The following is a 15,147-nucleotide window of genomic DNA, read 5'->3' on the forward strand; positions in this document are numbered from 1 at the left end:
ACAAACGTGGAAAAGCAGCAGCAGTCGCTGGTGAGGGGTGAGCAGCACCACTGCAGCATCCACAGCACTGGGATGGACAGGGGGGTGTTTGTTACACAAACAAGGCTTCTCGTTCCCAGCCTTTGCTTTTTGCCGCAACGGGTTTTTACAGCTCAGCTTTGGCACAAAGGCACTTTAAAAGTGAGGGTAACAGACCTACAGCTGTTCCAGGGGCAGCCCTGAGTGGTTACACCAACTTCACATCAGGTTATGTTTGCACAGAGTCCCCTCAGGCTGGGTAGAGGGTCAGAATGTTTGACCAGACCCCTGTGCAGCTCAGGAATCTCGCTGATTTTATAGTAAATTATGCCATCACAGGAAATCTGTATTTAAGTAAAAGTTTTTCCAAAGATCAGATATATTCTGCAGCCCTGTTTGTCTCATTATCCATGAAAGACTTGAAGGCAGCTTTGAGCTCTGCTCTTGATTAATTCCCAGCCCACCAGGGAAAAGGAACCACATAACCTGCTCTGGAGGACCAAACCAGAGCCAAGCAACTGAAGTTCCAAGGAACTGATCAATAAATAAGGTCAATCCATGCAGTGAGGCTGCAGGAGGAAGCTCAACTCTCCCTTAGGGAATTCTGCCAGCCCAGAGCAACACAGCTGGAATGTAGTTCAATGTCCCACCAAGGAACTCTGAAGCTCTTGTCACCAGCAGCCCCCGGGTGGGACTCAGGACTCTATTCTGCTTCCAAAGGTTCTTTCAGCCCTAGATGTGCTGCACACTTTGTTTGTCTCATTAGGCTGGGATTTACATGGAATCATGGAATGGTTTGGGTTGGAAGGGACCTTAAAGATTATCTCATCCCACCCCCTGCCAGAGGCAGGGACACCTCCCACTAGCCCAGGTGGTTCCAAGTCTAGCCTGGCTTTGGACACTTCCAGGGATCCAGGGGCAGCCACAGCTTCTCTGGGCAACCCGTGCCAGGACCTCCCCACCCTCCCAGCCAACAATTCCTTCCCAATATCCCAAATAACCCTGCCCTCTGGCAGTGGGAAGTCATTCCACCTGGTCCCGTCCCTTCAGGTCTTGTCCCAAGTTCCTCTCCAGCTCTCCTGGAGATCCTTTAGGCTCTGGAAGGGGCTCCAAGGTCTCCCTGGAGCCTCCTCCTCTCCAGGTGAACCCTCCCCAGCTCTCCCAGCCTGGCTCCAGAGTAGAGGGGCTCCAGCCCCCGGAGCATCTCCAGGGCCTCCTCTGGACTCACTCCAGCAGCTCCTCATCCTTCTGCTGTTGGATTTTCACCAGTAACCTTCCGGCTCCAGGTGCTTTGATCACGGATCATGCTGGCACATGTGCTGCTGTTGTGTTGTTCCTGGGAGTCAGAGGTGCCTGGACACACTTCAATCACAAGGAGGGGCCCCCAAATCTGCCCCCATTCCCTTCTCTTCCCCCCAAAGCTCTGTGCTTTGGGACCCGATCATAGGACAATTCCCTGCATCCCAGTGTTACTGAAACATCTTTCAGCACTGCTCCCAGATCTGAGAGAATTGGATATTCCCCATCAAAAGGTGCTTTTTTTTTCCCCATAAGGAAATCAGATCCACAGCTCTGCAGGTTCTTTTGACACTGGCTTGTCTTTCTTCCAACCCCACGTCCCCACCTGCCTCTTCCCTCGGCCAGCACATCTGCTCCCCAAGTTCTTGTGCCCTTTTCCACGGCAGATCTTAGGATTTGTCGCTGCCTGATGAAGGCCAGGTAAGTTTTCCACCATTCCTGCACCAAACCATCCATGTAGATGAATACAACATGGGTTAAACATCCAGCCTGGAGACAGACTCAGCAACAAGCACAGGAGTGGGATGGATGCCTGGAGGCTGCACAGGGTTAACCTCTCCCTGTGAGAGATCCCGGGAGACTTCGGCTCTTAAAATAACTGGGATTTAGAAAAATGGGAAGAAAGCAGACATGATCACACCTTGAGAAAGGACACAGTAGAAGCTCTCTGTGCTCCAGCCATTCCCTGGCACTTGGCCACGAGCACAGTGTTACCATCCAACATCCCCAAGAGGACGCAGGACAATTCCCTCCCCGGAACCGAACATTCCCCACGGCACATCCCCCAGAGCACACGGACCCCTCAAAGGCAACAACAACTCCTATGTCCAAGTCCCCAAAAAGCCACTGGGGCTCCAACACAACAGATGAGAGCAAGGCACAAAAAGCCATTATCCTCCATCAACAGAAACATCTTTTTTCTTCACAAATAACACCCATCAGCGACTCCAAGGAGAACAATCTGCGCTCCGAAGGAGGACGCAGTTTTCCAGCGGACACAATGCAAAGATTCCGTGGAATTCAGACCTTCAAGGGGACTAATGTGGAAGATTATTTCCCAATTATCCAAGCAATTTTCTCTCCTCATTGTCCCTGGACTATAAGGGTTCTTAAATGCAAGCAGAAGGATTTATTCATCCCAATAATAATAAAAGGAAATATTAAATCAATGAATCTCTTTGCACGCAGCATAAAGCTCACGTTGCTGTTAAGCCCAGTGGTGTCCTGTCACATAAACCACACGCAGTTTGCCTGCTTAAGTACCATCTCCCTCTTTTATTTTTCCTTTCCCTAATTTGTGAGGCATTATCCTTCCATTTGTCCTCCAAACACGGCCGGATTCAGCCCACACAGTGGGCTCAGTGGTTCTGTGTCTGTGCTTTAGTGGAGATTTATATTTAATATTGATTGTTAACAATGGCCAGGCAGGAAGTTATGCAGGGACAACACAGAAGTCCTAAAATTAATACATAAATAATAATTTAAGAATTAACCCCTTACAAACTCGATGTGTGAGTAGCCGGGTGTGAAAATGAACGTTGGGCTTTGAAGGTGTCGCTCCTTCAGCTTGGCTGGGGAAAAAAAGAACCAACCCAAACCTATGGAAAACTCAGCTACAACCTTTGGAGCATGGAAGCTCTGGCAGCCACGTCGGCCTTGCCTTGTAATTCCTTCCCTGCCATCCCTTGTAATATAAAGTGAGAGATGAGTTCCGAGGTCTTCGCAGTCGACACGGATTCAGTGGGTCCCTCTTTTGTTTTGATAAAAAATTCATCTGGTGAAGTGCAGAAACAGTTACTACTTAGGTATTTATAAGGTGTCAACGGTCCTCGCAGCGAGGAACTTCAGGAGCCTGAGGAAAGATTTCCAATGAGCAGGAATCCCTGGCTTTTAGCCTTGAGACTCACACTGGGCTCCTCTCAAGCAACTCCCGTTCCAGGAGTGCCAAACACCTGGAACTTCTCGTTTTTCTCCAACACCCAGATGAGGTTCAGACACCTCCAACCATCCCACAGGACCGAAGCTGAGCTGATACACTACAGAAAAGCCACTTCAACACACAAACCCCACCAGGGAACAAGACCAGCACAGCTCCATCTGCCTTACCATGATTGGGACACCGATGTCCGGCCACAGGAGATCCTCGGAGGGAAGCTTGGGAGAGTTCCACACCACCACCACCTTATTTAAGTAGGGGAGACCATTGAGCCTTTCCAGGGAATTCATCAGCACCTCCTCCCGCTCGTAAGTCAACATCACCACCGTGAACTGCTCCCGGGGCACGTTGCCACCCAGAGCAGCCTGGAACTCCTTCCCAGAGCCACCCGCTCCTCCACCGATCGGCCGAAACCCAGTCCCGGACCCCAGAAACTTTGCTTCTGAGGGTAAAACAGGGTCAAAGGGAGTGTAGGGGAAGAGGTGGAAAGGCCCCGGAGCAGAGTTCCAATTCCTGTAGATATCCATCGCGGTGAGGGTGAAGTTGCGGAGATATTTGGGGGATGCATAGGGGGGTTCTGTCTCCACAGGCCCCAAGTCCAGGTCACCGTTGTCGGCCATGTTGGGGTCTGTACCAGCAGCTTTGCCAGAGCGGTGGGGGATCTCCACGGCGGGTTCTTCTCGGATGGGAGCGGCCGGGATTTGGATTCGAGTCCTTATGACGGCTAAGACCGTGCTGAAGACGTTGTCCGAGGTGGAGAAGTAGGTCTCCCACAGGAAGCGGCCCTGCCTCCTCATGGCAAGGAGATCGTTGTCAGAAATGCTTCTCAGAAGGAAGTGCACTTCTGTGATACGTGGCTTTGGTATGATTAAGGCTGCCTCGTTCCACCGGATCACGTCGTTGTAGGGAAGCTGGACCTGCTCTCCGAGAACCACCGGGATGGCTCCAACTTCCAGAGCCTCAAACAGTCTCATGGTGCACCCGGCGGAGATCACCAAACGGGTGTCCCCGGGGGTGATGATCAGTGCAAAAGTAGAAAGCTTCAGTAGCTCTAGTCTGTCGTCCCTTTCTCCACACAGAGCCCACTCAGTGGGCAGACTCGCCTTGGGCTGGTTCTTACACGTGAACTCCACCAGAACGAAGTCCAGCTTGCTGTCCTGGACGGCCTTCAGGGTGGTGATGATCCGGTCGTCGTAGTCAGCCGGGGCGTTGCCTTCGATCTCCTCCTCGAAAGAGCGAACCTCCTGCAGGCTGGACCTCAGAGACTCGATCTTCTCCCCCTGGAAACTGAACAGGTATTTACGCTTGACCGGCACCTGGGGCGGGATTTCCAGGAAGTTGGGTTCGGACATGGCGTGGACCAGGGGCGACACCACGATGTCGAAGCCCGGGCGATACTGCGCGTCGTAGAAGGTGGACTGGGCGACCATGGCACGCCCCGTGCTGATGTTGTAGAGGAAGTTCTGAGTCTCTGATTTCCTCGACAAGTTGATGATGAGATGGTTGTGTCCATCAGTCCTCCAATACGGCAAAGAGTGCAACTGTTGCTCTAGTTCAGTAGGTTTTGGCATTACGGGCTCTTGCATCTCCCCCGCTAAAACTATGTACACACAAGCAATATTTGCATTTTCAGTAACATAAACATTAGTTCTGACGGTCGCCTCAAAGGCTTGTTTAATTAAAGGGTCCAAGGAGCTACCAAAGGGGTAATCGTCACTGTTGTAGACGTAGACTGGGAAGCCAGATGTCAAGGGGCAGCGTGAGTAGTCGAAGCAGTTGTGCAGCCTGCAGTTCCTGTTGGATTTTGGCAGGGGGAAGGTCACATCATCCTTGTCGGGCAGCAGCCGGATGGGCAGGGAGAGCTTGGGCTGGTTCTGCGCCATCAGCTCCTTGTAGGAGTGCTCGGTCTGGCTGATGACGTTCTTCAGCTGCAGCAGGTCCTGCTTGGCATTTTCAATGCTCTTCTTGCAGGCCTCGATCTTGAGGTTGAGCTTGGCGATCTCGCTGTTGAGCTCCTGCCGCTTGGCCTCCAGCTGGAGCAGCTCCTCGCTGACCGACTCGCGGATGCGGCACAGGTCCTGCACGTGCTTCACCTCGCACAGCTCGTTGCCGGTCCGGGGCCCGAAGATGCGCTTGCCGGCGTCGTCCGCGTCGTCGATGGTGGTCAGGTAGTAGTGGGCGATGAGGGGGAAGAAGACGAGGATGATGAAGAGGGTGAAGCTGAGCCAGGTGAGCCGGATCCGACTGGACCACCTCAACACCCAGGGCTGGCCTCCATTCCCCACTCCCCCATTCCGCAACATCGTATATCCAGTCATGAGTTCCAGAGTCGCCGCGCGCCCAATCACGTTGGATCAGTAGCCATAACCAAAAGAGTTTGTATAGCGAGTCTCCTGGATAAAACTGTTATTGTGCCTGCTCAGCGAGAAGCCAATGGAAGGGGAATTTCATCTTCTTGCCGTGCCGACGGCTCTTCCACGGTCGTTTTGCTGCAGGCGCGACTTTTGATCCCGCTGGAGTCGGTCATCGACCTTCTCACCCACCCCCAGCCCACCCTTTCAGCGGGCAACCTTTGCCAGGAGTGTCACGGCGTCGTCATGGCGATCCAAAGTCCCAGCTGGCAGAAGGAAAACGCAGTGGGACGGAGCCAAACTCTACCGCTGCTCCCGACATCCTGCATTACCGTCCCATGAATATGCACCGGCCATTGTGGAGAAGGAGCCAGGAGAGACTCGTAGGAACGTCAGTCTCTGTCATCGCTGCTGCGGGGATGACGCTCTGCCATTCCTGCAGGAGAACAACCACCCGGTCAGGCAATGCAAACAAAATGACCCAAAACATCGTCAAGATTTAAAAGCAACTGCTCTGTCTCAAAAGAACAACCTTTGTACATGGCCAACACCTCTGGGGTTAACACCAGAACACCCGAGGAGGTGATGGGATCCATCAGATGTGGCTTTGTCCAGGCACTCTGCCCTTCATTAGGGTCGCTTCCTTCACTGCCAGCCCACAACCACCCCAGCCCTGGACCTGGATCCCTGTTTCTGCCCCTGTCCTGCTGTGTAGCTCCACAGAAGCTGCTCAACACCTGCAAGGCCCCGTCTCCTCACGTAGGAAACGGAGACATTAACACACACCTGCCGTCCCTGCCCGCCCTGCTGGGATCCCGGGACGCGGCAGCGCCGGGAATTTGTACTGCACAGCTGAGTGTAATCACCATTGTTCTGCTCCAGTGACTAGAGCTGATGAGGAATTTTTAGATGAAGTGTTTTGCTTTCATTTCCTGCTGGAAAATTTTGATTCATTGCAGGAGGAAGTTTAAAGGGAACGCTCTGGCTGTTGGCTGTGATTAACTCTGCTGGCTGCGGATGAGGGGGTTCCTGGGCAACACTGGAAGAGTCCACACTGCACATCGAAGCAAAGGTGCTGAATTCAGCATCTGCTGGGTATCCTGTCACCCAGGTGGTATCAGCTTGGAAAACTCTGCTCTGGCACTGAGTGCCTACCTAGCACAGGCATAAAAAATCAAGGACATGGCACAGGTCCCTGGAGAGGGAGTTTTCACAAGGGCATGTGGTGGGAACGGCCTTAAACTGAAGGAGATTGGGTTTAGATGAGATGTTAGGAAGGAATTGTTGGCTGTGAGGGTGGGGAGGCCCTGGCACAGGTTGCCCAGAGCAGCTGTGGCTGTCCCTGGATCCCTGGAAGTGTCCAAGGCCAGGCTGGACGGGGCTTGGAGCAACCTGGGATAGCAGAAGGTGTCAGGGCTGGAATGAGCTGGTCTTTAAGGTCCCTTTCCACACTGGATCCATGAGGACACCTGGAAAAGAGAAGGCTCCAGGGAGACCTTGGAGCTTCTTCCAGAGCCTAAAGGGGCTCCAAGAGAGCTGGAGAGGGACCTTGGACAAGGACCTGGAGGAACAGGACAAGGGGGAATGGCTTCCCACTGCCAGAGGGCAGGTTTAGGTGGGATACTGGGAAGGAATTGTTTGGTTGTGAGGGTGGGGAGGCCCTGGCACAGGTTGCCCAGAGAAGCCGTGGCTGCCCCTGGATCCCTGGAAGTGTCCAAGGCCAGGCTGGACACGGTTTGGAGCAACTCTGGATAGCGGAAGGTGTCCCTGCCTGTGGCAGGGGGGTGGAACAGGATGACCTTTAAGGCCCTTTCCCACCCAAACCATTGATTCTCTGGAACCCAGCTCCAAGTTCTAGCCCTGGGCCAACAGATTCAAATCTAGGCCACATCAATCTTCTGCCACTAGAAACTCTCCCTTCCCTTTTACTGGCATCCTCCAAGACACTGAAGTTTCTGGGATATTCTTCCACACACTGGACTTGCCACGTCACTGATGGATTCAGTGCTGGGCTCCTGCACGGCCTCAAGAGGAGCTTTTTCATTTCCACTTCAATTTTTAATTAGAGGAAAGTCATCCACGCTGGTGACGGTCATTTCTCACTAAATCTATTTAATGCCCCTCTCAGCTCCTCATCAAGAATTAGCAGAAAGGAAGCAAATCTCAGCTGAAAGATCTGGAAACGGGCCAAAGCAAAAAAAAAAGTTCACCTTAAAGGAGCAGGGAGAAGTCAGGAGGAATTTTCAGCACAGTACTCGAGTGTCGGGGAAAATACATGGAAAATTTGATTTTAAACAGGAAAAATCATCGTGGAAGGGGGAATATGTGGAGTAATAAAGCACAGTTCTTAGGGCTATTGCTACATGGCCGTTTGCTGGCAGTAATTTAACACCCCACGATTAAAGGGGATTTCCACCCCCTGCCAACGTGACCCAAAATTGAGCAGCACAGCAGAATGGATGCTTCAAACTGAGGCAGATTTGAAAATCGTGGCATTGGCAAACAGCACTGGTGTAAATCTTGGAAAGCTGGGAGGATAAAGAGGCTAAAAAGTCAGCAAAAGGCTAAATCAGCTTTCTTGGATTTGGCAGGGCTTGGGGGAGGCTCCAGCCTCCGGGATCAGCTCCGGGACTGCTGGTCCACAGCAGCAGGGTTTCAGCAGGAGCCACTGCACAACCCAGGCAACTGAAGGCAAAAATAATAATAATACTAATTAAAAAAGGCTTTTAAAGTCTATTTCCCTTTCTTCTCCCCCCCTTTTTAAGCTCTCTGCAGCAAGTGGAGCTCGTGCTGTGTGTCTGTGTGTGCCAGTCGGGCATTCTCTGCTATTTCCACCTGCTCTCCCGGGGGCTGCAAAGATCCTGGAATTGCCACCAGTTTTCTGCAAACAGCTGGCCAGGAGATGAGCTGCCCTATTAGTGCTTTTCCTGAGGGAAATGCCAGAGCACACACTCACTTGATCTAAAAATCAGCTTAACTTCAAGGCACACGTGGGGAAAACGAGCCCTGCTGGTTATTTTTTGTTTGGGGGTGCCATGGGATAAGTGGGGCCAAACCCTGCAGGGTGTTGAGACAACAGAGAAATAAGGGAATCGTAAATGTGGCCAAAAAAAGAATGAGAGGGCACATGGAGATGTTGCTGTGGGCTGGTCAGAGAGAGCTGCAGCTCCACAGGCGGTAAAGGAATCCCCAGAAGGTGAGACTGCATCTAAATTTTATTCCTTTGTGGCCACTTTGGCCATTTATAAGCCATAAACAGTAATGAAATGGTAAACTGGACTCCCTAAAATGGCAGCTGGGGTCCTTGGAAAGCTAAATCCATCACCCCACACATGACCCTCAGCAGCTGCTCTGCCACCCAACCCTTCCAGTGGCTCCCCTGGTCCTTCCCTTCCTTGACACAGAACAAACTTTATCCTCTTGGCCTAAAAATGCGAGTTGTGAATTAAAACCATCCTTGTGCTCAGAAAGCTGAGGCTGACAAAGTGACTCTGTCGCTCTCTTGGAAAACACCACATGGGAAAGACCAGAGGAGGCTGAGTAGGGATTTAAAATGCACCATGTGTGGCTTGGGATCGGTTAAAAGTATTGACTGTCACTATGAAATAAGTGCTGGTGATAAAGTGAGTGCTTTAGACACACTCTTGGACTCTTCTTCATTATTAAGACTTTATTTCTCATCAACTCAACAGAGCCTGAGGTTGTAACACGCTGTCATTAGGACTTCAAAAGAAAAAAAGGCAAAGTAAAAAAACTCAATTCATGGTTTCACTTAGAGAGACTTCAGTGTTGTGTTTAACAGCAACAAGCAGCACCAGGGAAAAAAGGCTGCTGATTTCTGTCATTCCCCAAAAGAAATCTGGGAGGAGGAGAAACAGGTTGGTTGCTGGGTTTTGCCAAGTACTATTTAGTTCTTTAATCCAGCCCAACACTGAAAACTCTTGTCGATGTTATAGCATGATTTCACTGCCTGATGGAGCTAATTACACACACCAAAAAAAAAAAGGCAAGAAGAGCTCTTAGAAAATCAGGAGATCAATAATTACCAGAGACTCTTCCCAAATGCCAACCCGAGTGATTTCTCAGGCACAACAGGTCTGCTCTCCGCAGTTCCTTCTCCCAGGGAACGGGGCTGTGAAACTAAACTGCTGTTCCAGCACGTTGTCAAAGCTCAGGCTGCATTCCCAGCTTTCCCCAGCTCCACAGCAGGTGAAGTTATGGGAATACCCGAGGTTGTCCCTCATTTTGCATTTCTAGAAGGTGCCAGGCTGGTCTGATCTGTGGGTGCTCGTGGAGTCGTTTCCCTGCAAATGTTCCAAGTCCTCTTGCAAACACCTGAGCAACAACTATTCCTCCCTGCTTGCACCTCCATTTATCCATCTCCTGATAAAATTAGGGAAATGCTGTTCCTTCCTCAGCACATTTGCAAGCAGAGCCTGGAAAATTTAAACTTGTGGTCTTTAAGGGCTTAGCAGAGCAATCCATAACCATCAGGCACAACACGGAGCACAGACTGCACTGTGGGGAGGAAAATCCACGGGGATCCTGCATCTGCTAAATTAGAGCTCCCAAACTCTCGTCTGCACACATCCATACCCATCCTTACTGCCTTTCCTTATGAAATGATGGCTCTGCAGTGCTACTGCTGCTGTGTCACCCTCACAAAGTCCTGCTTTGATGGCCTTTTCTGTGGAGAATGAACCCACCTGTGTCCCGCTGGCTCCCTCCTGACAAACGGAGAAGGACGTCAGGGAGTGTGTCAGTGACTCCTGTGCTTTATCTCTGAAGGCTTGGATAGACAGTTTCTGCTGCCAAGTCTCTCTGACCAGCACTAGAAATAAAATCCAAGAAAGAAAATAAAAATACAGGATATTCCCCCCCCCCTTTTCAGAACAGGTGTAATGGAAAAGAAACGAGCAGCAAACAGCCCTTCAGCAACGATAACTTTCTGCTTCCTAAAGCTCTCAAAGGAAAGGATTACACCCCAAATCTCCAACTGCTTTGGGAACAGGAGCAGTTGAACAAGGAGAATAAATCTATTAGGTGTGTGCTTTAAGGTACATTTGAGAGCAGCTCTTTGAAAGGAGCAGATGGAAAATTTGCTCTGAAACGCTCCACATGCGGCAGCCTCGGGATTGTCATGAGGGATTTGTACCTTCTCCAGAGCTCAGGGGCCCAGAGAAATTCTCCCAGGCTGAGATCAACACACTGGTAAAAGGTCCTGTAATCTGTAAATTCTGGGGATAAACTGCATCCCCAGCTTTAGGGAGCTTTTATCTAAACCAAGCAACATTCACTGTGTTTGCAGCTCCACGCGAAGCCAAACCTGCTTCCAGCTGTGCTGCCCATCCCCGTGGGCACGTGTGGGATAAAGGGGTCCTGGACAATCATCCAAGAGCTCCTTCCTGTGCTTGCTCTGGCACAGCCTCTCTCCACCAACCAGAGGAAATCACGGACCCTCCAGGCCTCCCTCTCCCTCTTTCCACAGCAAAGGTGAACTCAAACTGCTCCAAGGCAGACAAGCGAAGAACTGCCACTGGCTCCCAGCTTTGTGTTCCCACCTGGGGCACAGGGACAGGATCCTGCTCCAGGAGATGCTCAGTATTGTGGTGAGAAGGTGCAGAAACCTCCCCCCCAGGTGCTCCCAGGTACCTGATGCTTTGCCCTGTCCTGCTCAGCTCAACTAAGTGCTCCATAAACATTCCTTTATTCTGATGGAATCCTGAACACCACAGGAAAACCTCCTCCAGCTTTCAGAGAGCAGGTAATGGAGAAACAACCTGCCCAAGGTCACCCCAGATTGGGATTCACTCCACATCCAATTGTCCCGTCCTCAAGATCATCCATCTTCCCAGCCTGCCTTTTCCCAGCCCGTTCCCTCCTCTGGTGCCTTTCTGCTGTTTGCATAATGCATCCTGAAATCTACTTTACATATAGAGCTTTTAGTTCTTAAATTTATTATTTAGTGTTGTTTTCTGGTAATAAACCAGTCACAGTGTTTTATTTTTTTCCCCCCGGGCTGCACACAAGCACTTCTCCGCTCAGAGGAACATCCAGCTTACGAGCAAATCCATCTGCGTCCCGCGGGATTGGGCGGCAGAGAATCCTGGATTCAAGGTTCACTCCTCTCCTCCCCAAATCTCAGAGAAAGAGATCACAGGGCAGAGCTTTAGGAGCAGGCTGGGAAACCCATACAACCACACGGTGGCTGGCGTTGGGAGCGCTCACCACATTCCCAGTTCAGGTGTTTTGGGATGCGGGAAGCAAACCGAGGGTTCTCCATCGTGCAGCGGCGCGAGCTTTTAGACACTTCTAAAAGGGATAGATTGGGTGTGGGAGGCTTTTACCTTGAACTAATTAATGAACAAGAGCAGTCTTGAGGTAAAACCACAGTGAAGAGCCGGGTGCTCCACATCACACCAGAGAAGCCTGGAGAGGTCAACTCCAGACAGGGTTGATTCCCCAAACGCTGACTCCATGAGACAGCTCAAGTCCTTGGAATTCTTTGTGGTTGCCAGGTTATTTTCCCCAAGGCAAAACCACAAACCTCTCTCATGTCCCTAAAACACCCTCGGTGCTGCTTCCGCGGCAGGAAATAACCCCGTGGCAGGTTCGGGTTCCTGCCCTCTGACAGAACCTGCAGGTCGTAATTAAGCATAAATCTAAATTTTCTGCTGACCTGGAAAGGTTATAAGAAAAAGGAAATATTGCCTGAAGAGCACAGAAACACAAAGGGTGTTTAACAGCATCTCACTCAGCAGGGAGGGTCCCTGTGGAGAATGATCCCTCTACAGGGGTTTTATGGAAAGTTCGCCCATTTCCCACATGCAGGGAATGAACCAGTGCTGGAGAATGAACATCTCCATCAAGGGGCCTCTAACAAGCACAAAATCACATGGATGGTTTCTCATGGACCTCAGAGGCCAAGGAGACAGGTCAGCAGTGAGTCCTGATGGGGAGTTTATATCCAAGGAAAGCCTAAAGAAACAGGGAAGCCCCAGTTGCTACATCTGAACGAGGTGCAGTGACACTCCATTCATCGACGCCCCGTGGCCAAATGAACCATGTTAAACAACTCCAAGTGTGCCTTCCCTCCCTGTAACAGCTCCTTCACCTGCTCCCCCGGGTGTGTCCGTGCTGCTGTGTGTCCAACATCAGCTTTTCCCTCCCCTCTGGGAAGTGTGGGATGGGCAGCCGCCCGCGGCCTCATTAACAGCTGACGGTCACCTGCACTTTTGGGAGAAGCTTCATCACAGTAAATGGGGCTGTTCTGCCTCAGAGAAGGTCAATGGATCACCCCAAATAACTAAATCACCTGATGTGCTGTAATCACCCGTATTTATACAGCAGGAGGGTTCTTATCCCACACAGTCCATTGCCAAGCAAGCTGGAAATGCGGATCACAGAATGGTTTGGGTTGGAAGGAACCTTAAAGTCATCTCATTCCATCCCCTGCCACGGGCAGGGACACCTTCCACTAGCCCAGGTTGCTCCAAGCCCTGTCCAATCTGGCCGTGGACACTTCCAGGGATCCAGGGGCAGCCACAGCTGCTCTGGGCAACCTGTGCCAGGGCCTCACCACCCTCCCAAGCCAACAATTCCTTCCCAGTCTCCCATCTCTCCCTGCCCTCTGGCAGTGGGAAGCCATTCCCTGTATCCTGTCCCTCCAGCCCTTGTCCCAAGTCCCTCTCCAGGTCTCCTGGAGCCCCTTTAGGCTGTAGAAGGAGCTCCAAGGTCTCCCTGGAGCCTTCTTTTCTCCAGGTGAACCCCCCCAGCTCTCCCAGCCTGGGTCCAGAGCTCCAGCCCTCGGAGAATCTCTGTGTATCTAAGATCTCCCTCCTGTTCCAGGCACCCACAGACACCCAGAACTGGCACAACATGAAGCATCTGTGCTGTAAAACTGCTGCTGGCCCAGGCCCCGTGTCAGAGAAAGCCCCCACCTGAAACCAAGAGGCACCACAGGTAAGAGCTCTGCCAGCCCAGGCATTGCTATGAAATAAAGAAATAAAATATTATTGGATAATAAAAATGGATGTTTGGGAGAGATTCTTCCCTGTGACGGTGGGGAGGCCCTGGCACAGGTTGCCCAGAGAAGCTGTGGCTGCCCCTGGATCCCTGGAAGTGTCCAAGGCCAGACTGGACGGGGCTTGGAGCAACCTGGGATAGTGGGAGTTGTCCCTGCCCGTGGCAGGGGGGTCGAACAAGATGGTCTTTAAGGTCCTTTCCAATCCAAACCATTCTGGGATTCTATGAAAAGCCAACAAAGGTCCTGCAGGACCCTCGCAGTGCCCAGGTGAGGACGTGCCAGTGTGGACAGGGACAAATACATCACCTCAAAACACACAGAGAGGACAAACCCCAGTGCCTGAGGTTTGTGGGAGTGTTTAATGAAGTCATTAAGCAGCAGAGGAGTGTATGATAGCAGATAAGCACCAGCAGAATCCATGGTAATTAAATTCCTACAAAGCGGCGCTGCCGCCCGGGTTTGGAACGCCGGATAATTTGACACACGCTGAGCGCTGTCTTGTCACCGGTGCCCAGTGCTTTGCTTGCAGGATAGCAGGGAGAGAGACATAAAAAACAAAGCTCCTCTCAAGCTGTGTGGCTGGAAAAGACTAACAACACCCAGTCCTTGGAAAAGGCAGGATGGGAGACGGCAAATTCCACTCAGCACCCGTGCCCGGCACAGAGAGCTCTCCGACCGGAATGGGGAGGTGGAAACATTCCAAAATCACTGCAGGGCAGATGTAGCAATAACAGACCAGTTAGGAAGGGCAAAGTGACACTGTTCTGTTTATTGGAGGCCCTAGAGAGAGGTCAGGGAAAGAGGGATCCGAGGAACTTGGCCAGAGCTGGAGGTGAAGGAAGGAATTAACTATCCAGCTGCACGAGGTGGATTCAATCACCGAGCAAGATGAGATGGGCTTTGGAAAGCCACGGGTTATAAAAGCTAAGCTGAAGGGTTAGACTGAGTCTGCCTGGAAATAAATTGATCCATTTAAGACCTACTCACCAGATTTTTAATAATGCAGCATGGACCAAGGGAGGCCTCTCCTCCATTCCCAAACCTGTGCCTGACACCTCCACGATGGCCACCTTTGGGAAATGCTTCGGGATCCTTCCATGCCAGAAGTGACTCTGCCAGCTCTTAGGGTTGGGAACTCAGGGATATTAGGAATAGCATGGCAGGGCTGTTTAGGGGCTGCAAACTTAATGAGCAAACACAGCACTTCTTCTGACCTCAAACATCACTTTTCAGGATAAAAGAGAGGTCTTAAAATAAAAAAAAAGGAGGAACAAAACGCCCCGACCAGTGGCACTGCCGCATGGAGCCTCTTCCTCAGCATCCCAGAGCAGATGTGCTGCACTCAAAATGCCTTTGTCTATTAAAACTGTGTCAGCTTCAGAGCCTCCAAAACTCCCTGTGGCATAAACAGAATTCCTAATGAACAGCTGCAGGATCCAGGAGTGGCCGCGTAAAACGCAGCTGCTGAGATCCTTCCCCTCTCTCACCACCTTTCTCCTCTGCTGCCCAAATCCCAC

At 51.3% G+C, this 15,147-nt stretch overlaps 1 protein-coding gene across 5 annotated transcripts in view; it reads right to left on the bottom strand.

Annotated features, from left to right (window-relative positions):
• Nucleotides 1–15,147, bottom strand: part of EXTL3 (exostosin like glycosyltransferase 3) — a 134,165-nt gene that overhangs the window by 23,375 nt on the left and 95,643 nt on the right. For 4 of the 5 annotated variants that reach the window (XM_027733464.2, XM_027733465.2, XM_027733462.2 and 1 more), the window contains 2 exons: nucleotides 10,311–10,435; nucleotides 3,424–6,040 (listed from right to left, as the gene is read on the bottom strand). In XM_027733464.2, coding sequence (XP_027589265.1) covers nucleotides 3,424–5,571 — 2,148 coding nt within the window. In that variant the 5' untranslated portion in view covers nucleotides 5,572–6,040; nucleotides 10,311–10,435. The remainder of the gene's footprint in view (nucleotides 1–3,423; nucleotides 6,041–10,310; nucleotides 10,436–15,147) is intronic. The other variant, XM_039383369.1, reaches the window with a different exon arrangement.

The sequence above is a fragment of the Pipra filicauda genome, unplaced genomic scaffold, assembly GCF_003945595.2.
Source record: "Pipra filicauda isolate LSUMZ 115617 unplaced genomic scaffold, ASM394559v2 scaffold307_size998922_pilon, whole genome shotgun sequence".
NCBI classification, from domain to species: domain Eukaryota; kingdom Metazoa; phylum Chordata; class Aves; order Passeriformes; family Pipridae; genus Pipra; species Pipra filicauda.